General features: G+C 40.7%; 1 protein-coding gene across 6 annotated transcripts in view; it reads right to left on the bottom strand.

The window, feature by feature from the left end:
• Positions 1-27097, bottom strand: part of col7a1 (collagen, type VII, alpha 1) — a 58853-nt gene extending 31756 nt beyond the window's left edge. For 2 of the 6 annotated variants that reach the window (XM_044170689.1, XM_044170680.1), the window contains exons 1-52: positions 26642-27097; positions 21270-21346; positions 19297-19369; positions 18980-19160; positions 18708-18864; positions 18499-18592; positions 18245-18403; positions 17917-18074; positions 17440-17569; positions 17177-17296; positions 16067-16222; positions 15657-15776; positions 15395-15544; positions 12900-13016; positions 12118-12264; positions 11846-11971; positions 11583-11729; positions 10963-11085; positions 10446-10712; positions 9940-10083; positions 9692-9823; positions 9331-9477; positions 8691-8828; positions 8445-8594; positions 8222-8358; positions 7967-8093; positions 7684-7827; positions 7134-7303; positions 6768-6809; positions 6557-6583; positions 6424-6468; positions 6176-6295; positions 6021-6092; positions 5889-5924; positions 5752-5805; positions 5535-5609; positions 5131-5244; positions 3927-3953; positions 3786-3827; positions 3605-3676; positions 3462-3521; positions 2578-2613; positions 2451-2495; positions 1472-1507; positions 1316-1360; positions 1149-1184; positions 972-1007; positions 801-833; positions 623-694; positions 445-504; positions 209-244; positions 25-105 (exon numbers count right to left, since the gene is read on the bottom strand). In XM_044170689.1, the coding sequence (XP_044026624.1) occupies positions 25-105; positions 209-244; positions 445-504; positions 623-694; positions 801-833; positions 972-1007; positions 1149-1184; positions 1316-1360; positions 1472-1507; positions 2451-2495; positions 2578-2613; positions 3462-3521; positions 3605-3676; positions 3786-3827; positions 3927-3953; positions 5131-5244; positions 5535-5609; positions 5752-5805; positions 5889-5924; positions 6021-6092; positions 6176-6295; positions 6424-6468; positions 6557-6583; positions 6768-6809; positions 7134-7303; positions 7684-7827; positions 7967-8093; positions 8222-8358; positions 8445-8594; positions 8691-8828; positions 9331-9477; positions 9692-9823; positions 9940-10083; positions 10446-10712; positions 10963-11085; positions 11583-11729; positions 11846-11971; positions 12118-12264; positions 12900-13016; positions 15395-15544; positions 15657-15776; positions 16067-16222; positions 17177-17296; positions 17440-17569; positions 17917-18074; positions 18245-18403; positions 18499-18592; positions 18708-18864; positions 18980-19160; positions 19297-19369; positions 21270-21344 (5091 nt within the window). In that variant the 5' untranslated portion in view covers positions 21345-21346; positions 26642-27097. Of the gene's footprint in view, positions 1-24; positions 106-208; positions 245-444; positions 505-622; positions 695-800; positions 834-971; positions 1008-1148; positions 1185-1315; positions 1361-1471; positions 1508-2450; positions 2496-2577; positions 2614-3461; positions 3522-3604; positions 3677-3785; positions 3828-3926; positions 3954-5130; positions 5245-5534; positions 5610-5751; positions 5806-5888; positions 5925-6020; positions 6093-6175; positions 6296-6423; positions 6469-6556; positions 6584-6767; positions 6810-7133; positions 7304-7683; positions 7828-7966; positions 8094-8221; positions 8359-8444; positions 8595-8690; positions 8829-9330; positions 9478-9691; positions 9824-9939; positions 10084-10445; positions 10713-10962; positions 11086-11582; positions 11730-11845; positions 11972-12117; positions 12265-12899; positions 13017-15394; positions 15545-15656; positions 15777-16066; positions 16223-17176; positions 17297-17439; positions 17570-17916; positions 18075-18244; positions 18404-18498; positions 18593-18707; positions 18865-18979; positions 19161-19296; positions 19370-21269; positions 21347-25694; positions 25861-26641 lie in introns of those variants that run through there. The other 4 variants (XM_044170646.1, XM_044170656.1, XM_044170666.1 and 1 more) reach the window with 4 other exon arrangements.
• Positions 27098-27422: the final 325 nt, after the last annotated feature.

Here is a 27422-nt window from a genome sequence, read left to right as displayed (position 1 = left end):
ATGTAGCCAGATCCCATACACCACCTCTTTCCCAGCAAGACCAGGCTTTCCTGGGATTCCTGGCCGCCCATTCTCCCCCCTCTCTCCTGGTTCACCTGGATCTCCCTAAAGAACAGTTACACAACCAGTTTAACAGTCAAATAAATAGAAATAAACAGAAAGACTAAAAAAAAAAAAAATTTTTTTAAAAACATAGCAGGCCTCTCACCTTGACACCCGGCCTTCCACTGATACCAGCAAGTCCCTGAGGGAAGAGCACATGTTTTATGTATTTACAGTTTAAGCGGTTTTGGCCACGTCTTACACCAACAAGTGACACAAGGGAATGTTTCATGAATAATGGATGCTATTGATGGGAATATATCACAGCAGCTGTAAACATTATGATTGTGCCATTTGTTGTTCTGATAAAGAGGTGTTACAATGGCTCCAGTGTGAACTTACTCTCTCTCCCGGCTCTCCTTTAGGTCCAGCAACACTTGATCCTCCTGACCCTGGAGACCCCTTGCAAAATGAAAAGAAAAGTAAATGTCAGATAGATGCCAGATAGTACCGTAAGTGTACCATACACACAAAAACAATTCCATGTTTAATAGAGCATCATCATCCCCTGGTTGCTCACTTTCTCTCCTTTCTGTCCCAGCTCTCCTTTTTCACCCCTCGGGCCCTCGGGACCAGCCAGGCCTCGCTCCCCCTGTGGAAGAACAGCAAAGGAGAGGAAACCCATCAGAGTGAAGGTCAGTGAACAGTGAGTTCTGTTAAAATGAAAAGTTATACAAGAAGAGAATTTGATAGCTTACCATTTCCCCTTTCTTCCCTGGAAAACCTGGAGCCTGCATGATTTGAATAACACAGTAAAGACTCGTCATCACAGACAAAGACTGTCATGGATATTAAGTGCATATCCAAAATGAAAGGACGGATAAATTATTATGCTGTGATTTTTTTTCCCTTCCTATCCGGTAACTCACACTTCTGCCGGGCTCCCCTCGTGCACCTTCGTTTCCCTGGGAACAGACACGTTCACTTGTTCTTTCATCTTTGCTTGGAAATTTATTACATCAGATTATGAAACGCTCTGTGATGGAATCACGTTCCTGTTGACCTGCTGCTTCTCATATGATTGCACTTAATTGAATCAGTCTCACCTTTTCTCCTGCTGGTCCACTGGGCCCTGGTAAACCCTGATGACAAATGGAAAGACTCAATCACGAGACTCCCTACGCATTTATAACAGTCAGACCATGCAGCAAATATGAAACTGAAAGGCACACTAGTGTCATTAGCTAATACTACATTGCAGTCTGTCACTCACTCTCAAACCTGGTGTTCCTGCGAGGCCCGGCCTCCCTGGGTCCCCCTGAAAGACAACATGATTCAGATAACAGGACAAAATCCCACTAAAAAGGACAGGATGTCAACAGTTGAACTACTTTAAATTAAAAACTAAAATCAACACTGCTGTACTCACTTTCTCCCCAGTTTCACCAGCCGGTCCTCTCTCCCCCTGCAAAGAGACACATGTCCAGATTCACTGATTTTTTTTTCTAGGTGAAATTTTCCCAGTATCCCCCTTTATCAACACGTGCATGTGCAAATTGCACGATCTGTGACTGTTACTGTTGTAACTTGAGTCTTTCCAGGTCTTGTTCTAGATTCTAAGAGGAAAGGCCCTCTCCTTTGATTGTCTGACGTACTGTCAACAATACCTGCATCTTACAGAAAAGGTTTGCAGCCTGGTGCATATACTGTACATTATGTAACTTTTAAAATGATCATACTGTAAATGTGCTACAGTTGCTTGGTCTAGTTTGTTGCTAGAAATTGTTAGAGCTTCTCAACTTGCATGGACTCATCTGCAAATAACTATTATGTATGGAAAATCAAGGGATTTTCCATATAATATTTATGATGCAAAGAGGCTTTATTTATCAGCCATTACCACAGCTTTCCACTCATTGCACACAACTACGAACATTATCTTGCACAGACAGACGTCCATCTCATCAAAAAAAAGAAAAGAAAAAGAAAATTCTACTTATAGAAAATTGGAATAATAAGACCTTGGAATCGACATTAAAGCTTTCTTTCAGTTCAAGTACAAACAAGTTCTCTGCAGCATATTTTTACTAGATTTGAAAAAAAGGACAGCCGTCTGTGTCGCCACCCTTTTCTAACCAACATTTTTAACTTAGACCTATGTAAGCTTGATGAGACGCACATCTGGCTCAGCAAGATTGTTAATACCATCCCTTTCTGACTTTTTGGTGAAGTCAGAATTGGTGAAATTGCATGTGCTCTTCAACGTGGTAAAATTTACTATGGACCCTGGCGCGGTACCTGTAAATATGCATCACAGTCATTTAGACTATTAATAACCCACACTTACACACATACAGACACAGACATGCACATACTTGACTGATTCACACTCATATCATGTGACTTACCCTGTCTCCCTGTGATCCAGGCTCACCCGGCTGTCCTCGGTCACCCTATCAGAATAGAGAGAGTGAAAGGGGTCATTCTTCTATTTACGCCTTACAACAGAAGCGATTTTTCTTACCTTTATCTTACCTTGCTGCCAATTTCTCCTGGAGGCCCACGGGAACCCTGAAAAACATGAGTGAAATGCTTTAACATAAATGTATCAATTCCATCAAGGAGGTCATGTTTTAGTCCTGTTTATTTATATGTCTGTCTGTTAGTTCACTGGAAATCTCAAAATTGACATAGAAGATTTCAGTGAAAGTTGGTGGAAAGTTGGACCATCGGGCCAAGAGAGAACTGAATAGTTCTGTGGATAGCACCAACATGTGGCCATTTATAAAGCACTTTTTCTTTTGCTCACAACACATAATTCCTTTTTCATTGGCCTAACATGTATGTATCCATATAGGCCACATATTTTATGACATACATTCTGCCATTTTATCCAATATTTACCAAATGTAAATCATGACATATGTGCATGACCTTAAAAAGTATTTTTTTTTTATTCCACAGCACTTTCCTCTAACTGTTTTGCAAATGGTTACCATAATTCTTAAACTCATTGTGCAATTGCTGCCATATTTTGATCACATATGCACAAAGCAACTTTGTGAGATCCTGCAGATGATGGTATTTTCTATATAGGTGGCACTAGAGCATCATGATGAATTGAAATGACCACAACATAACTGCAATTAGTCTCACTTGAAATTTGGCACAAGTCCTGCTTGTACAAACTCTAGAAGTCCCAGGATTTAATTGGATTGCTTTTTACTATGTGATGCAGATCTTTATCCAGATGCAGATCAAAAAGTTTTGAAAATGTGATGGGTGTGACGAGGATTGTGCAGGCCTAGCAGAGGTATGTGCTATCAGTGCTTTCTAGTATTAACTGTATTCATATTGTGCAAAAACCAAATTCATCATCGTGACATCAGCTATCTAAAATTGCTGTGTGTTCAACCTACCCTGTCCCCAGGCTCTCCTTGCCTGCCTGGAGGTCCGGGCAGCCCATCAGCACTGTCGCCCTGAAAAACAACCACAAGCCATTTCTTTGAGTTAAACACCTCACATGCTCAAACACTCATACACTGAATCAATCAGCAGCTACCTTGTCTCCTTTGCTGCCCTGTGGTCCTGCTGGCCCTCTAGGACCCTGAGCCCCTGGAGGTCCTGAAATACTCTGATGATAAAAAAGCAATTAGAAAATGCAAAATACACCCCCACATGCACACAGAGTTCATCTGCAAACTAAACATGTCAGCATATTGGCAGTGATTGACAGCGCTTACTGGGGAGCCCTTCTCGCCCTTCAAGCCAACTCCTGGAGGTCCCTGTCAACAAAGAGAGATAAGAGCTGAGAATCATTATGCTCATGTGCTTCTCTGGATATTTCTACAGTGAGAGGACAAGCTGGTGATGGTGTGACTCACCCTCTCTCCCGAGCTGCCCTTGTCTCCCTGAAGAAAGAGAGAGAGAAACAAAAAGAGAGAGAGGATGCTGAACATTGTTGTTAGGGAAGGTTTCTCTATGATAATCTACACAAATACTCACAGGCTGATTCATACACAAACAACACACCTCTCTGCTGCTCCATATCGTATCTCAACATTAAGGCAAACTGATAAAAGAAAACCAATGACAACACAATAGCAGGAAGAAAACTAAATTATTGAAATAAAAGAAATAAGTGGTCATTCTATTTAATCCTCACAAAACTCGTTTTGACTACTGAGGAATTGAAAACTGTAATGAGAATCAGTACTTTAAATTCTAAATAGTGTGATTCATGGTTTTTGGATGCACTGAAAAATACAGAAAGAGTGAAGTGTGTGTGCAGCCCCCCCTCTCAACTTTACAAGGAAAATATCACAATATGATAATGAAATCATTAAGATCTCTACAAAAAACTCTGACTTTTAAAATTAAAATCATACATTAAAATGATATTGTGTAACAAAAAACACCTCTAAAATCTCAGATTTCCTGGCACATACAGTAAGTACTTGAGCCTCCACTGAATATTATGTATAAATGGCTCAATGCTACCACCATGTGCGTGACTTTGACAATAACAGTTTCTTCTTGGACCAGTCACTGGAGCCAAAAGACTCATTTAGAATTCATTATGGTTTCTAAAATGCTTAGAAAAAAGTGAGGAAAGGTTTTTAATAGTATGTGGAAATCTGAGAGAATGCACTGAGGAAGGATGTACTGTTATCAAAGATTTCAGATTGCATCTGTTATTACAATAATCTTATGCCTAATTTAAAACAACCAACAGAATTTTCTATGGATGTGAGACTATGTTTGCTTGTAAATGTAATGCCTGTAAGCAGTTTAGCAAAACAGTCTGAATATCTAAGCTATTCTACTTCAATTGTAATTGCAATGTATCATTACATTAGTAAACTGAACACAGCACACTCATGAACCCAGCTGTCCATATGTCACTTCAAAATACCAAAAGAATGACAGCAGTAAAATATCTCTCTTGTTTCTTTTAGGCTAGTATTTGAAACAGGTGTATTTTCAAATGAATATGCATTCCCGAGTGAAAGTCTTTAAGATGTCAGTATACTAAAGTTCTTTCTAAATTAAAGGAAATAGAGAGAAGCAGCAGGAGAGGAGACCAACCTTGATGGACAGTCCTGGTGTTCCTGGTAAACCTGGACGACCATCCTGACCCGGTGTCCCTGGAACTCCAAGGGCACCTTTGGCCCCATCGCTGCCTGGCCGACCCGGAGTACCCTTAGTACACAACACAAACACAGGTTGGTATATAGGAATGCAAAACATCTAGACAGCTAAACCTGCCCTCTCTACTGCAGCTGGACATCACTTTGCAGAGGATAGTCTGGGGTGTTTGTGTGAGTAAGACCTAATGTGGGTTTTAGGATAAATGTGGCCATACAAAACAAATTTAGGATTGTGGCGAAAAGTCACGTGTTATCATGTTGTGACCACCTGGATCTTGATGATGTGATTGTCTTTTGGTTGTTTAAGAACATTCTGTGCTGGCTTTACAGTTTGTTTCTTACCGGTATTCCAGGGATGCCTGGCTCTCCCTTCCGCCCTGGAAGACCCCCTCCAGATATACTTGAGCCTGGTTCACCCTGAAGCATCAGCAAAGCAGCATGAACATACACACACACACACTTCACTTTGTTCTTCTGTCTCTTTTAAACTGGCACAAAGAAACTTTAAACACTTGTGAGGTGGGTTAGGAAAAAGGTTAAAAATGATCACTCAGCTCACCCTTTCACCTTTACCACCCTTTGGTCCTTGTGGACCTGTCCCACCTGGTTCACCCTAGAACAAGATAAAAACACTGTCCTTCATATTCAGATGTCCACCTAACAACTCGGAAGGTCAGGAGAACGAGGGTTACTCACTGGGTCTCCTCTGATACCAGGTAGGCCCTGTGAACCCTGCAGACACAAAACAACATAATTTTGTTACCTCTATGCTAATACGACAAAATGAACAAGTCCAATGGGTCTGTGGGGTCTGGTCTCTCTACTCACCGGTACCCCTGCATTTCCAGGGGAACCTGGTCGGCCCGGCAACCCTGGACTTCCATCAATGCCAGGAAAACCCTAAACAGAAAACAAACTGTTTGTTATTTCAGTCCTAATTAGGCACATTTGTATAGTTTTGGTGTGGCCTGAGATGTACTCACTCTCTCCCCCTTTTCTCCTTTCACCCTCGCTGAGGGGTCAAAAGGGACAGTTTGGCCTGGCGCACCTGGGCGTCCTTCAGGTCCTCTGGGGCCTTCCCTCCCAGGCGAACCATCACGACCCTACATCACACACACACATACACACAAATATGGACACCATATTAGTATGTACAATCAATATTATTTTGAAAAATCAGTACATTGCTGTATAGAAGAATCATCAATGTCAGTGTTAATGAATGACTCACAGGCTCTCCCTTACGTCCATCTGCACCATCTCTGCCGCTGTCACCCTGTGGAATCGAACAAAAAATGGCCCCTTATCAGCTGAAAATACAAATTACAAGAAGTTAAAAAAAAGTGCAACTTTCTGCACTGTACCTTCTCTCCACGATCTCCCTTCTCACCCTAAAAGAAAGAGGAAAAATTCAACTTAGAAATCATACAGTAAAGAGGAGAAGAGGAGGAAAACACGTCAAATCTATAGTATGTTCATCAAAGTTGGAGACAAGTCTGTCCAATAAACTGAACCTGTGATAATAATGACAAAGGTTTTAATACAGTATGAAAGTGCAGTTATAGAATTACTCACCCGAGGACACTGAATGGTACACTGGTCTGGACCTGGATGTACCTAAACAAAACAAGGACAGAAACATTACACTGAGATGAGAGAGCTTTTTGTCTTGTATCCTCCTTTAGTACTGTAATTCAATTCCATGCTATTTCCACATAAAAGCCACAAAACATCATTAACATTTGTCAGAATCTGTGTCCAAATGTTAAATTTGTTTGTCAAACAGCTGAATTGGGAGTCACAGTATTGTGTTAACACAGTAATGGGAAAATGTGTTGTTTTGGTCTTGGTCATTGCTATGTCACTTGTATACAGATCACACCAAGCTTGATAAACAAGATTATAATCAAACACATGTACTTTTTCCAGGTTTCTTCTTACCTCTGGTATTCTGGCAATACCACAGAGCAAGTCTGCCAGATCGGCATGTACGGTGTCCAACTGTACTGCATCACGGGTATACAGGATATTTTGGGTGCTGCCATCCGTCACCACCCGACGCAGCTCCTCAGTATCTGCCTGGTCTATACCCACTGCTAACACTGTCACACCTAGCAGACACACATACACACACACCAACAGATTTGTATGTGTAGTGTATCAAGGGTTGTCAATGTAAAGTATGTATAAATATAGTTGAAGTTCATATGAATTCAGAAGTAGAAACAAAAATATTTTCCTTGTTTTTCAGCTTGCTTAAGTTCCAGATGGGTAGCATCTGTTTTAGGGCCAGTGACTTAAAACTATTTTTAGGAAAGTATTTTTTGAAATCAGTTTACATACACTTCTGTGGCTGAAATCTTGAAACTAAACTGTCCAGATGTAGCCAATTATTGTGATCTGGTAGGTGCAGATAGTTACATGCAACCAGGTTAAAGCAAATGAAAGCTTCATTCTACAGATGACTGCTTGTTGGTCTGCTCCAGCACACCTGTAGCCCTGAGACTGCTGGCTGTGAGAGTGAGGTTGTCAGCTGATTTTTTGTCAGTGATGATGACAACAGCTCCAGGGACCCTCTGTCTCCGTCCAGCTGAGGGGGTCAGAACGTACTGTCTGGTGAATGTCACAGCCTCACCTGCAGAGGGAGACAGACAATGTCATAACTGCTGACACACGCACATACACCAAATAGCTACAGAGATGAAGCTCTGTAAGTACAGAAAAGGACAACACCAGGAAGAACATCTATCAGAGAGGACGGAGAAATAACTGACCAATGTTATTCCCGGGGCTTTCATCAAAGGGTGTGGACTGGATCTCTTGAAGAAGTGTGTCAGACCTGCCATGGCGATTAAGCAGGAACCATATTTTGGGTCTGTAACCATATACTATAACTCCCATCTGAAACAGGCAGAAAATTATTAAAATATTGGCAAGACACAGCTAAAAATGATCAAGCCAGCAGATTCTGTGAGCAGCCTTGTGCCTCTCCACACCCTGTTTTGAGACTTATTCCTCAAGTGCAGTACCTGTGAATCACGGGCTCCGATAGTATTGAGCGACCTTGCTGCACTTGTGAGGAGTTCGCGCAGAGGTCTTGCTAGGCCAATCCGATCGGTAGATGCCGGCACCAGAAACACCACATCCAGACGCCCACCAGCGCACACTGTGGACAGAGATGTTTGTAGGGGTTTGTAAGGTGTTTATGGGTATGGTGAGTATATGAAAGAACATGTGTTGGCGGTGTGTTACCAGTGTGTTCATCTACAGAGCTCTCTGTTCCCAATCCACTTGCAAATGTGGGCTGCACGGTAAAGCGATATTGACGGCCCAAACGCAGCCCAGTCACCTGGTAAGAGCTGGACGCAGCGGGGAGCGTAACAGACAAGCCTCGACCAAGATCTGAGAAATGTGAACAGTTAAAATGATAGGACTGTAGGGCAGGCATATAGGAGTCTAAAAGAAATGAATTATAACACATATAGTGACATGATTCACCTGTCTCCTCTCTCCAGCGTAGAATATATCCTGTGGCACCTGTTACTGGATTCCAGCCAAGCCGCACAGAATTCTGGGTAACCTCTGCCACTCGTAAAGTTGTGGTGGGTAGTGAGGGAGGGGGTGTGAAGGCAACAGCTGTATACATGGATACAGAGAATCAGATATACAGATATATATATCAGAAATACACAGCGATGTACACATTTCGACATTCGACATGCTCCAATATATTTGTCTAAATATAAGATTTTGTATAAGGTGCAATACTAAACTGTTGCACACAAGAAAGACAGTATTCGCATGATTGCTTACACATCAAGTTTAAAGGCTTTTCAGTTATTTTCAAGGTTTTAATAGTGGCTAAATATTGGCATGTTTTAGGTTAAAGTAGGGACTTGACATTAGACAAGTTATTACTGATGCCAACAATGCAATGTGCAGTATGTTATATTTTAGTATATTCAGCATTTGTGAACTACATTTTATTCAAAAAGGTGCTGTTAAATCGATCCATTCTCTTAAGACTTTTAAGGCCTTAAGTCCATTGTTCATTTTCTCCAACCTACGCACTTTCAAGCGTTATTAAAACTTGTGGAAACCTTGAAATAATGTCTGAATATAGGAAGACAGGACTCACGTGTGGTGACTCTAACAGACACAGGGGTTCCCTCTCTGTTTTGAACTAAAGCCATGACCTGCACCTCGTACTGGGCTCCGGGGTCCAGCCGGTCTAAATCCACTGCTGTCACATCTCCCCCCACCAGCTGACTCCTCTCTTCACCACCTACAGCAGCACATAGTCACAACAGTGAGTTGTGTGACACAGACTGGCTACCATAAAACATCCATCATAGAGGACAACAAACTTTAATGTGACATGCATATATTAAGGGCAACCTGATGCTTTGAAAGAAACTTTCATTATTGCACTAAGATGTGAGATCTATGAAAATATATGAGATGATCACAAAAGTGAAATGAACCAGTAGTAGAAGTACCGTCCGTTCTCCTCCAAGACACGCGATAAGCCGTTGCTCCCTGCACACCAACCCAAGTGACTCGGACAACCTCTCCACGGGTCTCCTGGACTTGCAGTGACGTCACAGTCCCGACCACAGACTGGTCTGACCCTGAAAGTCAGGACAGGAAACAATCAGTTATTCTATTTTGTATTCCCTGACTCATAGCCAAGTTTCTCCCAAAAGACAACAATAATAATGTGTATTTGACAGATTCAGTGAGGTACCTGTTCTGATACTCAGGGTGGAAGGACTTCCCTCTCGAGAGCCACTCAGTAAAGAAACTAACACAGTGTAGGCTGAATCTGACTGTAGTCCATCAATGGTGAAGGAAGACACGTCGCCAGCCACGGTACGAGTTGTTTCAAATCCTGCGCCAAGCAAAACATGACAGAGAGATGGAACTGTAGAAATGTGTGTCTTTCTCCTACTACAGATACATGCTGACAGCCAGATCACTACCCAAATCTGTAGATATTTATAGATATGAGGGAATGTTTAATTTATGCAGAGGCCTAGTGGTTAATCTTGAAGGCATCTTGGAGGCCTCACACAGTCCTTGAAGATCAACCACTATGGCCCTGCAAAAATTAAACATTCCCTCATATCCATAAATTTCTACCATAAAATCTGAACAATCTAAGCTTTTACTAGTCATTATACTGGCCTATCATGTATTTGGATGTATCTTATGTCTGTAAAATACTGAGTATTAATGCTAATCATTGCTTGCCATCATCACGGCGCCAAGTGATCTTATAGCCAGTTGCCCTAGTGGAAGGTGACCATGCAATGCGTATCCTCTGAGATGTGACGTCAATGATGCGTAGGCCAGACACTGATCCACCGTTGGGATTAGTCCGAGTAGACAGTGTGACCACCTCTCCAACGCGCTGATCAACCACAGCCGCAACACCAATTACCAGCGCCTCATCTGGTTGCAGGCTGTCTATAGTGAAAGTCGTAGCTTCCGCCCCAAGAACACGGGACAGCTCCGCACCTGCAAGACAGAACATAAGGGAATATGAAATCATGCACATAAAAATCTGACTTAAAGCCAAAACAATGAGAGAAGTAAAGATATGAAACTTCAAAGTCAGAGTCAAAGTCTAAAACTACCGTTTTTTTAAAGGATCTTTAGGTAAGATCTAAAAATACATCTTTTGCTCTATCTTCAATTTTATGTAAAAGACGAATACAATAATACAGGATTGAAAAGGATAAACTCACAAACACATTTCAACACTTACTGTTGCCTTGTCTCCAAGTAACTGTGTACCCTGTTGCCCCAGAAACACCTGTCCAGGCAATTCGAATTCTGCGACTGTTTGCGTTTGTCACTCTGAGGTTAGTCACTCTGCCAGCACCTTGCTCTGAAATGAAGGGCATACAGGGCCCCAGGTGGCAAAATTCAATGGATAAATCTTTTTAAGAAAGCAAGCCTAAGTATTTCACTTCTAGGGCAACAACAGGGACAGAGAAAAGGTTATAATAATTCAACCAACCAAGGCTTTCAAAGATATTCACAAATATTTAGACACATACATTGGGTAATTGTGCCTTCATCTTGATATCCACAACACACTAATACTGTATGTACATCATGTGCTAATATACAGTATGTGTGAACAGTAATTAAAAAGATCCAGTGGTGTTAAGAGCTGTTAAGATATTGCAAGATAAATTACATACTTTGGATTAAATGTAAAGATAGAAAAGATAAAACATATTAACCATGGACACAAGTAAATGAAAACAGTAAAGGATAAATTTGATTAAAAATTAGATGGGGATTTTTTAGTTATCTGCTATCCAGAATTGGCTGTTTACGGGAACAAGAAAACAGGATGAAGCACACAGCCGCACCCACCTGGTTTGATGTAGACAGTAACTGGGTCTCCTTCATTTTCTCCCACCAGTGCTGTTACACTGACACCATAAGACACTCCCACTGTCAGGTCTCTGAGGTCGAGGGTCGTCTGGTTTCCTGGGACAATCCGGATTTCCTCTGTTCCCTCTGCCATGACATGAAATACACAGGCACACTATTTTCACAAGCATGTTTTCATTCATAACTAGGCACTAAAAAATCCAAATGAATAATAAAATAATGAATAAAATCAGTCAGTGTACCTTCTGTGTTCAGGATAATGATGCGGTACTGTGTGGCCCCGGCTACACCCGTCCAGCCGAGTCTGACAGTACTGCCCAGAGACTCCACGACTCTCAGGTTGGACACCCTCCCCACTGGCTGTTCCTCTGCAATATAATAAACTTTTAAACATAGATATCTACATATTCAAACATATTCAGAACTACTTGGAATTCAACTCCAGCACATTTATGACCCATAAATTAATCCAAAATCAATTCAGAGTTTTGTGCCCCCTAGCTGAGTTACTGACCTCTGGATGTGGTGGAGACAGGTGTGGCCTCCTCACGACCCTCGAACAGGGTGTACAGGGTGATGATATATTCTGTGTTGGGCTGAAGGCCTGTTAGCGCATAGCTGGTAGTACTTCTAGGAAAGGTCAGGCTCTGGACACGGCCTCCTGGAGACAAAGCAACAGTCCAAGATCAGGTGATTTATGTTCACTATACCTACAATATCAGTATATATATATATATATATATATATATATATATATATATATATATATATATATATATATATATATATATATATATATATATATATATATATATATATATATATATATATATATATATATATATATATATATATATATATATATATATATATATATATATATATATATATATATATATATATATATATATATATATATATATATATATATAGACTATGTTTCAGTCAAATCATGTAGCGATAAAACAATGAATAAGTAAGGCTACAGTACACATCGCATTACTGTTGTCTATATTAACACAAATAAGATCAATTAAAATCAGACACAAAATTAGATTTGAAACAACTATATTTAGTATCAACATGAAGTTCAATGCAACTCCTTTTTTAGACTTGATTTTGCATTTGTTAGCATATGTATCATTACATATCAAAATAATTTCTTGTGATCAGACTAATAACTTGTCCACGTTACATAGCCCTCCTTAAAACAAGAGAATGTTTTAATGCAAGTACAAAAAGAGGACAAAAGGGACAAGCGAATGTTTGAGTGTGAACGTGACATGCATATCTGACCTTCCCCCTCCCTCCACTCCAGGCGGTACCCTCGAGAGGACTGAATGATTCTCCAGGTGAGGCGAATAGAGGAGGGGCCAGTGGTAGCTGCTCTGAGGACCTGCTGCTCCTGACGCTCTGAGGGAAGCACATGTTATGTAATATGTATGTAATTATGTAATATGTCATAAAGCACTATTCTCATCAATCCATCAATGAAAAATGTCTTTTTCAAGTCTGTCTTAAAACAATACTGAAATGCCTTTATGTAAATTAAATGGTTTATTGGTTGCAGCGATCATTACTTCTGTTCATGCTGGCTGCAAAGAGATACTTTCCTAGAGGGATTTCTAAAGTGATGGGGGACAAAATCCACAGTCACAATCCTTTTACAGTTTTTGAGAAAAGTGATCTGAGTGATGGACTTCATAATTCCTGCCAGCTTGAAGCATGTGAATATTTCTGCTCACTTGGGCTACACATTTTGGTTAAAGCTGCAACGTGGTAGCACATATGACTGATTTGTTATGAATTTCCAAAGTATTAAACTTCAGTTTAATAATACTACAGTTGCTGTAGTGCCACCATCCGGACTATTAGCCCACAATGTCAGTTGAGGAAGTTTGGCATAGGACTAGACCTATGTCCAAAGTTTCGTTTATTTTTATGCATGGGAAGGCAGAGTTCGTGGAATAATAATAATAATAATAATAATAATAATAATAATAATAATAGCATTGCGAAATACAAGAGGGGCCAGCAGCAGACCTGCCTGGCCCCTAAATATAGAACTGCATTGCTGAAATTATTGCATTGCCCTTAATTGCAACATAACCAACATGAAACTTAATCACCACACTTGCATACACACACACACACACACAGCTGCCACAGTGCCAGTTACTTGAAATTTTAGATTTCATTTGACGCTTAGAAAATGCTACTGCACACTACTCTCTACTCAAATTCCTACAAAAGAGACTAAGAAATGACATCCTGATATACCCATCCTACTGTAGCTGAAGTGTTGCAGCTACAAATTCTGGTTTGCTTGCACAACATGACATCCAGCATAAGACATGGTATCATGTCTTATGCTGGAGGCAGACAATTACAAGACTGATGGGAAACTAATTGTTCCAAGAGTCCATTAAGTGAGGTGTAGTAGAGATTCTATGAGGTGTGTAGAGAAACATCATCAGAATTGGGGTTTAAGCACCTGAGGTTTTTTGTTTTATGTAACTGAGTATATCACAGTTATCTCACTGCCAATATATCACTGACAACTAAAATTACAGTTTTAGAGTTTTTCATTTCAGACAAAATACCACACCTCTGCCCTCAGGCTGCCGGTGTAGTGGACTTGGTTCAAAGAAACGCTCTTCTGTGGAAGAAGATAAACATAACCAAAATCCATTTAAAAATATATAACTTAAGCTTTAAAAAGGGACAGTTCACCCCAAAAACAAAAATACATATTTTACCTGTAGTGCTATTTATCCATCTAGATTGTTTTGGTGAGAGTTGCTGAGTTTTGGAGATATCGGCCGTAGAGATGACGGCATTTTTGGAATATAATGGGACTATTTGGCACTCGAAGATAATCCACAGACCTTGTTGTGAGCAGTTTCATGTAGGAAGTATCAGTAGAAAGAAAATAGCGATGCAGTCTTTGATGTATTGTTTAGGACTGAATGTCATCTTAGAAAGCGTAATGGTGTTGATGAATATATTAATTATGTATTTGTAAATAAACATGAGGGCTTCATTCAGTGTGGTCCTCATTAAAAGCAAAAAAAAAAAAGAGTCAACATTTTTTCCTAATGAGAAGGAACAGACCGGCTCATCACAAACCACAGACGCAACAAACAGTTGTTACTCTACTGGTTTACACAGGAACAAACAAGAGAAACAAGTTACTGTGGTGTACAGTATGTAGAGCACTGTATATATCTCACTTCTTTGATAGCAGAACTTGGCCACAAGAAGGTTTTCAGTCCTCCATTTCTGTCAGCTCTCTGCTCAGTGCAGTGGCCCTTGCAGTGACTCAGCCTTCATTCAAACATTGGTCCAATTGAAGTGACGCCATATGGGCATTACTCACGAGAGACAGATGGTGTGTTTGTATATAATGAATGTGTAGGTGTGCTAGAAATGTTCCTTAAACAAAACTAAACAGCATCACGTGTAGGCTTTCAGGAGAGAAAAACAGCAGGGATCTGTTCTCTCCTATTTCTTCTTTCTATTCCCCTCTGCTTCCTGTCCCTGTACTTGGCAGGACACAACAAATGGCAACCACCTACTCAAAAAACATTCTTTTATGCCAATTTCTAATTTAAGAAATATGAAGGGGCACAAAAATAGAATTTCATTCATTGTGGCAATTAACTGTTTTGGTGAGTGTGTGTGTGTGTGTGTAACTGTGAGTTTTGAGAGGGTACAATGAACAAGAAAAAAATCACAGAGAGCAAAGAGAGATGTTAGGCGTTGTGATGAACTACTGAAACCACACCTACCTATCTTGAACCTGGCCGTTGCTGCAGGGCCCTCAGTGTTGCCCTCATACAGCGGGAAGATAGTGATGATGTACTCTGTGTCGGGCTGCAGTCTGGACAAAGTGTGAAAGTCAGTGTCACCAGCAACCTCCACAGTCTCGACATTTCGACCTTTGTGAACAAAGAAACAAAAATATAATGATATGTGTATATGCAAATTTGTAAAAACAAATACTGACTGGCAGAAATGCAAGATGTTGTTTGATGTCTGCTTTGTCCTGACCTGTAAATGGTCCCCAGACCAGACGGTAGGCCTGCGCGCCACTCACGCCTCTCCACCGCAGACGCACACTGCCCTCTGACTCCGTCTCCACTGACAACTGCTGCACTGCCTCAAGGCGCACTGACACATGCAAAAACATGAACACACACACACACACTTTGCTAATAATATTTGCTAATTATACTGAAACCCGTTCCGAACCACAAGGAGACATTATCACTATATGTATATTGTATTACTGTACATATACTGTATCTAACACTTGTTTTAATATTGCTCCATTTTGTGCCTTTATTACACAGTGTACAACTGTATTATATTGTGTCTGACTGATTATGACTCATCAAGTATTTACAATCATCATATAAGAGTACAAAAAGGTATCAATAATGGGCCACAGATGGACTCACATGTGCGGGCATTGAGGATGGATGGGGATGCAGAGTTTCGGGGGAACAGGGGGTAGAGGCTGATGACGTACTCTGTGTCGGGCTTAAGTGACTCCAAGGTGACAGATGTGGAGTCTGCAGACAGAGACTGCTCCAATAGTTGAGCTGCTGGCTGACCTGCTCTTCCAACCACACAACAGACAGGGCAAATAAAAATGGAGGGCATGCAGAAGATTAATTAGTGCATTAATAGTAATTACAGATTATACTGTGCAGTATGTCATCAGACAAATTAGCTGACTACAAACTGCAAACATATGGGATGTGTCCTCACTTCATTAGGTTTACCTCATTCTCAAAGCACAAAGCCTAAATATGGCAGCCAGCTAACTGCAGAGAAATATTGTTTGTCTGTGTTGTGTGCATGTGCATGTCCTCTATGTGCTTGGATGTCTGTCATTATCTGTCTTGTTTGTTTGAATTATCTGTGTCAAAGGCACACACTTGCCAGAACCAGCAGACACAGGAACAGGTAGAAACATCACCTCTCATTAAAGGATATACACTGGCCTCATTTAAATACTTTCACACACATGCCAGCCTAACTAGTCAGAAGAGGAGCTCCATGTGAGACTGGCACTCCTGCCACATGTTTGGAGGGAGAAACTGTGTAAATCAGCCCTCAGGGGCCACTTTTCTCTCCTGAGTCATGGTATAAGCACCCAGACACTTGACACTGTTATGATCTGTGCCACACCCTGTCTCTAGAAAGGACAAAATTACTGATGATCCGTGACATGTAAAGGTTTTCATTGTCTATCTAATTTCAAGACTAGTGATGATAAAATGTATTTGATATTTTAGGTAATGATTGGGCAATAAAAATCCTTACTGACAGCCTGAGGGAGGTAAGGTGTGAGAAAAGCTCATGTTCTCCAACTTGTTAACAGGTTAACTGTTATTGACTACGTAACTTATTTTCCCTCCTTCATTTTTACTGTAATCCTTCATTCTGCCAAGACTAGTTGTTGTGACAAGACAACAGACAACAAAAGTACTTGGTTTCAGTTTTTTCAAAAGCAGAGATGTTGCTAATGTACTGTAAATCTTACTAAAACACAAATGCCTGACCTCGTGGTCCATAGGTGAGTCTGTAGCCCTGGACGGGAGATGACGGCTGATCCCAGCCCACAGTGAGAGAGAAGAAGCCTGCCTGGATCAGACGTAGACTGGAAACCCCTGGCAAAGACCCTATATGAGGAGGAGAAAAAAGCAGGTGTAAGACTATGACAAGTTTAACATTAATAGTTCTGTTCAGTTTTGTGAGAGAGGTTGCATTAGTGTTTTGGCAGATGTCTCTCTGCTGACATTTGCATCCTTCACTTTTCACTCACTGGTTCGTTGCTTGGCAGAAGCAGACTCTCCCACACTGTTGGGGTATTGGGCAATGACAGTCACCAGGTAGTCGGTTCCTGACCTCAGCTCTCGTGCAGTAAAGGTCCTCTGAGTGGCAGACACAGTCTCCTGCAGGGAGAGACAGAGGTCATCTTTGTAAACAAGCCTAAAACAAGTTTTTGCAAAATGAATGGCAGATAGATAATGATGGCTGAGCCATGGCATTCTTGTATCTTCATCATGTCTGCCAGGGTACACAGAAGGGAATTTCACTCTTTGCTCTGCCAAACTTTAATCTCTACAGCATCTACATGAAGAAGATCCACCCATTAGACATGTTTATACTCAGCCTGAAGGCATGTGTTTCTCCCGCAAAGCAGGATTTGGCTCATAAAACTGCAATTTACTACTTCAGTATATTTTATACCAATACTCATCTCCATGTGTCAGGAATATTCTTCAAGATCTGCACTCACCTGACGCAGCTCTGCTGTGATAGGCTGACCCAGGCCAGAGAGTGGCACATACTGGACCACATAGCCATTCACAGGCCCCCCTGCTGAACTCCAGCGAAACCTGAGAGAATCAGATGTCTGGCTTGTGAACTGAATGTTGGACGGACCAGAAAATGCCTCTGAGAGTAGAGCAGAGGAGAGGGTGGAAGCAGGATGAGACATAAAATTAAATGCAGGTTTACAGTCTATGAAGTCTATAAATAAAGTCTGAGATAATAGTCTGACACATATTTGTGACTGTGTGTATTTTAGTATACTGATGTTATGCTATTTAAGTTAACCGGCATACCATCGCTAGCATAGACTCCTCCTGCTTTGGAACACACTCTGGGGCTCACAAGAGGAAGAAGTGTGTTGAGAAGTTTGAAGTCCCCAACAAAGGAGGTGAAATCACTGCTGGGCTGGGAGGAGATCTGAGCCAATTCATTCCTGTCTGCACTCTTTATACCTAAGAAATACAAAAAATTGGCAAAATAGAAAAGAAATCACAGTGGCTCATAAGCAAGTCTAAAAAAATCCAGAAACTGCAGGTGAGACACCTACCGACAGCAAAAACATGCACTCCTTGACTGCGCAGCTTCTGCGCTGGCTCCTGCACATTGTCCTGTGACTTCCCGTCTGTGATCAGGATGGTGATCTGATAGTTAAGGAGGACCCACAGGTAGAATTAGAAACACAAGGAGTTCTATTTTACTATTTTAAATATGCAGTTTTATAATTATGAAACATCGCAGAATGGCTGTTCCTCAGACCTTTGGGACATCCCGACTAGACGCAGGGTTGAAGAAGTTATCAGCGACAAACTTGAGACCAGCACCAGTGCGTGTGTTTCCACCCTTATAGTTCAAATTCTGTACAGCGTTGACCAGCTCAGTGCCATTCACATAGGTAGTAAATGTAAATTCAACTCTGAAGGGAGAGAAATGTGCATTAATACATAATTCTGCACCTGCAGTAAGATGCTTTGTCATTACAGGGAAGTAATGATGAGGTAAATGAGGTAAATATTTATCCTGTCTGTCACCTGGAAGTGTCACTGTACTGTATGGCCCCAAACCGTATTCCTGACTCGCTGACAGAGCTGGCAAATGGCTTGACGATTCCAGCCATAAAGCCCTTCACCTGCAGGAAGTTAGCTCGGCCAATACTGGAAGACCCATCAACCAGGAAAACAATATCTGCTGCTTGCACATTATTACAACTGCCTGCAAATACAAGTGATGGAGAATACATGTGAGCACATGAAGACATAGTTTCTGTACATAAACTGACACACAAACACATGAGGAGAGCTCTTGGGGCTGATGTGGTAGTTGGGAGGAGAATTAGAGTTATTTATACCCTGAGCTTCAGCCTGTTTCATGGAGGACAGGAGGACAGTCACAGTGAAAACCCAGTTCCACATCTTCACAACCTGGGCACACAAAGGGCAAATAAAACTTTTTTTATTATGTCTGAAACAATTAAAACTCACTACAAACCAGTCTGACCAAATTACAAAATTATGATATTGTGTTGCTTATATATTAACTGTTAACATTAATATCCATCCATTAACTGATAGTTAAGAAATAAAATTTTCAGTATACATGCTTGCAGACTTTGAAGGGTCTTGATTGTGTTATAACTACTCCTGCTCCTTCCTCCTCCTCTACTTGTGTCTCCAGGTCATATTAGTGTTGTAACCATCTCCTGTAAGATGATACGCTGCCATCCCTCAGCTACTTACTATTCATCCCCATCAATTTTCTGTTTCTGCTAGTCACCTGATCTTGCCTTGTCACTTTCCTGTTCAGCTGCATCCCATAGTCATTTGTTCCTCAGCATATGTTGAGGGTAGTTCAGCCCTGTTATTTGTCAGATTGTTTATGTTGCCTTAAGAGTCATAGCCATTGTTCCTGCCTGTACCTGTTCTGACCCACCTAGCATCTTTGATATCCTGCCTGCCAGCCTCATCCCTCTGAACATGCTTTCTTGTTCGAAACATCTGTCTGACTACCGGGTGAAGTCTCTTTTGTTATACCAGTCAAGCTTGGCAAGTCTGCTTAAGGCCCAAGCTCTGTTTGTATGTTATAGTTTCAGGGCCACTGAGTGTTAGCATTGTAGTAGTACTCTGAGTAAATAATTCCTAAACTACCACAATCACCAGAACTGGAGCTTGTAGTGTAAGTTAAGGCAGGAATATGAAGTCATTAGCGTGTATCTGCTGTGTCTGAGAGCCACCTCAACACACAGCCACATAACAGAATGCTCTACTGGTCTACTAAATGGCCCACACATCTATTGCTACTGCCACTGCTGTCTGTATTGGTGCTGCTGCTTATTGGCCACTGCACTGCACAAGCCACCACATCAGCCTTCACCCCTGTTACTCAGTTTAATATATTGCTGTTACAAACTGCTATTGGGCCTGGTAAGTGCTATTCCCTCCAAATGGCAACCACTACATTGCAAGTTAATTTATGACCTGTTAATATTATTCCCGGTATTTCTATGACATACCATTCAATCATAAAGATTGTCATCTACTATGCTGTCATATGTGCACAAATAACACTGAAGAACCGCGTTATGCCCGGCACACTGTCCAACCAAGATAAATACTTTCATGCTCTCTGGCTCTCTACACTGTATATTAATAATTATGTTTATGATTAATAAGCAGGATATCTGACATCTGCAGCATCTTACTTCTGGGTGACCTTTCCTCACTTCAGCTTAAACACTTCAGTTTAATGATTACATTTCTCAGTTGGAAAGACAGAATTACATCATCCATCAAGCACTGTTGTTACATAATAACAACATAAGACAGTACAACACAGCAAACATCACAGACATTCACAATATAACATCAAACCTTTCCAAGACACCAGGTTTTTGCAATTTCTGACATCATTTCTTTCTACTTCTGTCCCTCCTGACACTACTTAATGTATATTTGAAACACACTGGGCAATATCATGAATATTATCTGTTTAGGTTTTACTATACATATCTTGAACTACATATTTTGTTTACCTTGTTAACTTTCTTGATTTGTATTGTCCTTGTGATTGCACTGCCGTCTAAAAACAAAATCCTGAATATGTAATAACTCAAGATTTACGCACAGTGTTTCTGAACTTTCTAAACATGTCCCCTCAAAACATCTTGTTTAAGCTGGAATTAAGTGGAATTACAAACAAAAGAATCAATCAAAATTGTTTGTACTCGTACTTAAATTGTACTTCAGTACTTAACCTATAGTATAAGCTTTTTCACTTTAAAATAGTGAAAATTAAATAAGGTTAACTCCATGCTGTGTTACTCACTTGATGTCTGACATTTGTTCTCAATAATTGTGGTCCAGGAGTTAAACCACAGATGGAAGTCTTTCTCCGTGACATTACTGGCAAAACCAGAAAAAGCCATTAAATTAGCTAAAAACAGGTGAACACAAGAATGGGTTAAGGAAAATAGCCGCTGTGTTTCATGTTGATCTGACAAAACTGAAATTACAAGATACTGTAAGCTGCAGACAATAGCAGACCCATGTGTTTTGAAGACAAATTACTTATGATGCTGGTCCTAACTTGTCTTAAAACTTGCTAAATAATTGCATCTGACTGATGTAGAAAGCAGTCAGATGCAATCATTATCCATCACTGATGTGACATTTACACTATATAGGGCTGCATGTGTTTGCAGATAAAATTCCATTAGTGTTAATTGTGATTGCCAGCCCTAAATGTCTAACGTCTAAAAAGTCAAAATTTCTTCTCATTACTGACAAAAGTTGTCACATGGGTCTTTGTATTTGAGGTGACTAAATCTGCACTCATGCTCAGTGTCGAACACCAACTGGTTATAAAAATACTTCAAAACATTCCAAGACTTTGTTGAGGTTTATAATTTACACACATAACTTTTGTAACTTTATGACCACAAGTATCCTTCCTATTATCACTAGCACTACATTTTCAAAGGACATACATTGTACACTAAGACACATAATATACACAAAAATATATGCAGAGACACAAACTAATAATGCAATGCTGTGTACACATTTTCTCTCTCTCTCTGTCCTCTTTGCCCTCATTAGAGCAAATAAACAGAGGTCCTTTGGTCAGATAGGCCTCTTTTTGTTTCAGGAGAGAAGAGATCATGCCACTCTCCACAGCATGCCCCATAACGCCCTCAAACTCCACTACTGTAATCAACTCCAACTCACAGATTGTGTGTCTGTCTTTGGTTACTGTGTGTCTGGATTGCAGATGCCAGAACCTTATGGACAATATGTACCATTTTGAAAAAAATGCAACAAATCTTTGCTGTTCTTTGAGACACAGAGAATGCAGGACTTTCTCATTGTAGATTTTTTTTTGGCCTGTGTCACTTTTACACATCAGTGTCACCAACCACTGCTCATAAAACTATCACTCTCAGATTATTTCAGTGACAGCTTTCATCTGGTGAGAGAAAGCCATTATGGATGGGGAGTATTTCTCTTCCTCTATTCCTCAACCTCTATTCACCTTTTTACAGAGGTGATGCACGGCATAGTGGCTACTGCAAATAGCTGACATATGTTGAGCCAATGACGAAAACCTCTGATCTACTCTGTAGGGCTTTGGTAGCTAAAGTAAACATTTTCACGATCAAAAACATGAGAAACCACTTAAGTTGATGAAACCAAAAGGTATAAGAGAGAGCAGCAGACAGAAGTGATTTTCTGAGTCTGTATAGGAATGCAAAGAACATCAACATCATCTGGAATTTGGTCATTTTCATTGCTTGGCATTTTGTTGGAGCACTGACCCAAACCAGACTGATTGTCAGAGTGCCTCTGTCAGAACTAGCCCACATGAAAGACAGCTGTAGTTGATACATGCTGACAGGCTTGATAACATTCAAAACAGACAGAAAACATTACAGGCAAACAAACACTCATTAGCCATCCTGAAGATAGAGGGGATCTGCTGTCCTTTAAAAGAATAGTTTGACATTTTGGGAAGTACAATTATTGGTTTTCTTGCAAAGAGTTACATGAGAAGATTGATAACACTCTCATATTTGTCTGGTAAATATACAGCTACAGCCAGCAGTCTGTTAGCTTAGCTTAGCATAAAGATAGAAACAGCTAGTTTGGTTTTGTCCAAAGGTAACACAATCCGCCTACCGGCAGCTCTAAAGCTCACTAATTAAAGTGTAATATCAAATTTGTTTAATCAGTTCAAAAACTACAGTATAAACGACATTGAGGTTTTAATCACTGCACCTGGCCAAGAAATAGTTTGGCACATAACCCCTCAAAAAGCCACAACTTGTCATGTTTACACTTTGGTTTTTGTATGGATTAAACAAACAAGATATAGCATGTTCATTAGTAAGCTTTAGAGGTGCTAGTAGGCAGATTTTGTTACCTTTGGACAGAACCAAGCTAACTGTTACCCCCTGTTTCCAGTCTTTATGCTAAGCTAAGTTAACTGTCTCCTGGCTATAGCTATATATTTATGTACAGACATAAGAGTGGTATCAGTCTTCTCATCTAACTCTCAGTAAGACAGCGAATGAGCATATTTCCCGAAATGTTGAACTACTCCTTTAAGAATTATGGTACATAAGGTTTTAGGAGGACTTGTGTCTCTCTATAATAATACTTGAGTACTTGAGTATATAGTACACACAGTGCAGCAAAACTCTAAAAACTTCTGAAATTAGACACCGGAATCTGTTGGCCTTGTCCTCTTTTAATTTGTTCAAGAATGAAAACGTTCAGACATTGCCTGAAGCCAGAAGCTCATAATTACCCATAAATGTTCACTTCTTCTTAAGATGCAAAGCCCACAAACCCAGCAGTTTCAGAGTTTTTGTCCCAAACACAAAGCACACACATAAAGCTTAATATGTTCCAAACGCAATGCCCCTTTCCCTTTTCAAGATTCAAAGTGCTTTGAAGACTTTAAGACTTCTACACCTATAAAATGAAATTATAGGTGTAGAAGCTCCTGACGAACCACATCAGCTCGCTCACCTTTCATGTTATTTTTCTTTTTCCTGTATGGAATCTAATGAAACAATGTTTATTTCTGGTTGCATTTTGTAAGCCAGGTGTTGAGACCACAGTCTATGCCCACAGCCTAATCTGAGCAGTTAGGCCTACATCTTGGCTAACTTAATAGATCGTAATTGAAAAGCATTAATAGTTTGAGGACCAATAAAACACTAGCTGACAACTAAATGAAGTGGCAGTAAACATTGAAATCATCATGAAGAACACATCTCCTCCTTTCTTTCCTCTTCCTGCCACTCCCACAACACACCCACAAACCCTATTTTCAGGCCCTATCTAATCTGTGTGTACACACAATCCTACTATTTTCAAATAATAATTTAAATAACTCACTGGATAGATCACATGCCAATTGTGGGAATAACTGACTTCCTCTGATAAACTCCTTTTTTTCTTACAGCATACATAAAGATATTCATTAAATGTTTACTAAGTACATTCCTAGAGCGGCCTCAACACCTGGAATTTTAAAAGGATGAAGTAACTGGCTTATGGGTATGGCCACACCCACTATAGGCCACCTGGGAATTAAACCAAACACATGGGTTAAAAAGTCAATGACACAGTTGCAAAGCGCTACTAAGCTGTCCTCTACAGGAGTCAAGTGAGGACTTAGAGTGAATAAAACAACCTGTAAGCAACAGCATTGACAGAGGAAGAAAAGGACTTTTCAGGGACAGGAAGAAAAAGAGATTAGGACTCATCCCAGAGCTTCTGGTGGGAGCTGTACAGAGGCTGGGCTGTGCTTTCTGAAAGCTCAGCTCAGGCAGGATCACACGGTTGTGGTTTAGTAGAGATGCCATTCTCCCAGGGGGGCAGCAGGCCACAGGCCACTGCAATGTGACAGAGTGCAGGATTGTGTAAGAGCCAGGCTCCCTCTGCATAACATCAGTTCTGGGACAGAGAGTGACACAAGTGGACAAGGGGACTGAGGGGTCAAAGGAGGGCGGGGTGTCACAGTAAATTACCAAAGTCTCCTGCCAATTTGCTCACACACTAGGATTTTATGTACTTGGTAGCCACAAGCTGCTGGTAGCAAGAGCAACAGTAGAGCCCTACTCTGAGGCTGTCTGGGAGTCAAAAACAGGGGAAACTGATCCTGTCACCTTTGACCTCTACCCTCAGATCAAGTACAGCATCTCTCACCTCCAACAATAATGGATTGTTAAGTCTGTTTCTTCATCCAAAATAAACAAAATTACTAAAAACAGCAGCTTTTGAAATTCTTCTGTGACCCTTTGTTGGAACAAGTTTCAAAAGAACCACTGATCTTATCCTCCCTGAGTATTTCACAAGCTTTGTATTACTATTAACAAAAGCCAGATGGACTAAATTAGGGAAATAACTGCATTCATCAATGGGTTATCCTTCTCATTCAAATGCATAAATGAACGGAGACAAAAAAGTCAATACCTCCTGGTTTATAGCTAGTTTAATCCTACATAAACACAGTAAAGAGCCATTTAAGCACCAGTAACAATGAAAATACACACATATCCACTCCAGATAAAAGTTCTGGCCGCAGAAGTTTTCCACAAAAATGCCCATTGTTGATAAAATTGTTTAAAGTATTGCTCTTAAAAAATGATGAAGATCTGAAAATAATGTTCTCTTCCTAAACCTCAAGTGAGGACAACAGAAAATGTTCCCTTACAAACACATCAAACACACACAAACATACACAAACCAGCAGCAGTCCTCCATAGATGACACACTTGGGATCAGTCCAGAGCAATCCACTACCAGACTGGCACGCCAAAAACTTCACCAATTATGGCTGCCACAATGCAGTGAACGAAAAGATGAGAGAGAAAATGTGAGGATGAAGGTGAGGCAGAGACCAAGAGTCTAATCAGTCCTGCTAAAGGTTTTTGAGAGACATTATTAAAAATTCCATGTCAACAGGGGATTTCTTGCTGTTGTGTGAGCCAAACCACAGCAAAGACATGGATGCCCTCAGAGGTGGAACAGACAATTCCAACAAATCAAGACACAAACACAGAAGAGGAAGCGGAGGAGTGAGATTCCCTTCCTCTGTGCAGCATCATGGAGTTTAGCAGGAGTAATGCCACCTCAATAAATGAGTTCAACTGAGGTCAACGTGGTTGTAAACTCCCTCTTTGTCCTGTGTAATTGTAATGAACACTAATGCAGGCAGAGACAAAGTAGAGAGTATAATTACAGGTTTTGTTTGGGTTATACGTTCTTTCATTTAAAAAATGCATTACAATGTTTTTAGTTATAGTTTAGTTTAGCTATTGAAAAGCTGATGATTTCACGACAACTACATTTCAGAAAGGGTGAAAATGAGGTGATGAATGTTCTGCTCGGTCTTGTTCAAAGTCCTGGCTTTTGCTGCAGGGAAAGCAATAGGCTAAGGAGTGGTGTACTGGCTACAATTCAGATAAGTGCTAAGAGTTATCGCTCACCAGCATGTACATGCAGAGTACATCAGCGCCGAAATTGCCATTCATACATGGCTGATATTGCAGCTATTAAGCTATGTCCCGATCCTGTAGCCTTCAATGCAGAAATAGAGCTTGCAAATTCTGCACAACTCCAATTCCGGGACCACCGGTGTTCCCATAAATGTAACTTCATTATACAAATGCCTCTGTCCCATCTTACCTGGGGATCTCTGCTCCGTGCACCGGGCCACAGCCTGCTGCTCCTCACCTTTCCACCTGTGGCATATCCAGCCCTAGCTCTCCGTGCAGTGTCTGGACACACAGCAGTATTCCCAGTCACCAGTGTCCAGTGTCACAGTTTCAAAAAAGCACAAGGCAACTTCCACGATCATCCACTGTAGATCAATAACTGAACTGTCGCTGCATTTCCGCAGGAGACTGTCAAGACTGGAAATGCTATTTCTGATTCCCGAGGCAGCCTTGCTTAGCGTAGGCTGAACACAAGCCGCAGCAGAACAGTCCAGACTTGTTCGGATGCCTGAAGGGGAGTCTTCTCCCTTTCTGCTTTTTTTTCAACCTCATTCTCTTTGACTCTTGTCCCTCCCTGCTCCTGCCTGCAAGCAACCAATGTAACCATGCGCAGCTGAAACATTGTACTAATAATTCCGCTACGTTTCCAGGTAAGACAGCGCACTCAGGGTCACATGATGTAACGCAGATTGCCTTTATTCACGGTCAGCCCACTTGGTTTAGTCGCCGGCATACATCTGGTATGGAGGATGAATAAAAATACAAAAAAAAAAAAGTGTTGTAGTGTTAGCATGCATGCGTCAGTTCTAACTTTTACATTTTCACAAAACATTGTTTTAACATATTACAGCTAAACTTGCATTATCTACTATATGTGTATTTGATTAAATGTTTTTCTTGTTCAAAACTGCAATTCTAAAATTGACCCCGCACAGAATGACTCTAAAATAAGAGGAGTCAGCTCAGCTGTA

Source organism: Siniperca chuatsi, linkage group LG2, assembly GCF_020085105.1.
Source record: "Siniperca chuatsi isolate FFG_IHB_CAS linkage group LG2, ASM2008510v1, whole genome shotgun sequence".
Lineage (NCBI taxonomy): Eukaryota > Metazoa > Chordata > Actinopteri > Centrarchiformes > Sinipercidae > Siniperca > Siniperca chuatsi.
Note: the sequence above shows the minus strand (reverse complement) of the source record. Positions and strands in the feature narration are given on the sequence as shown.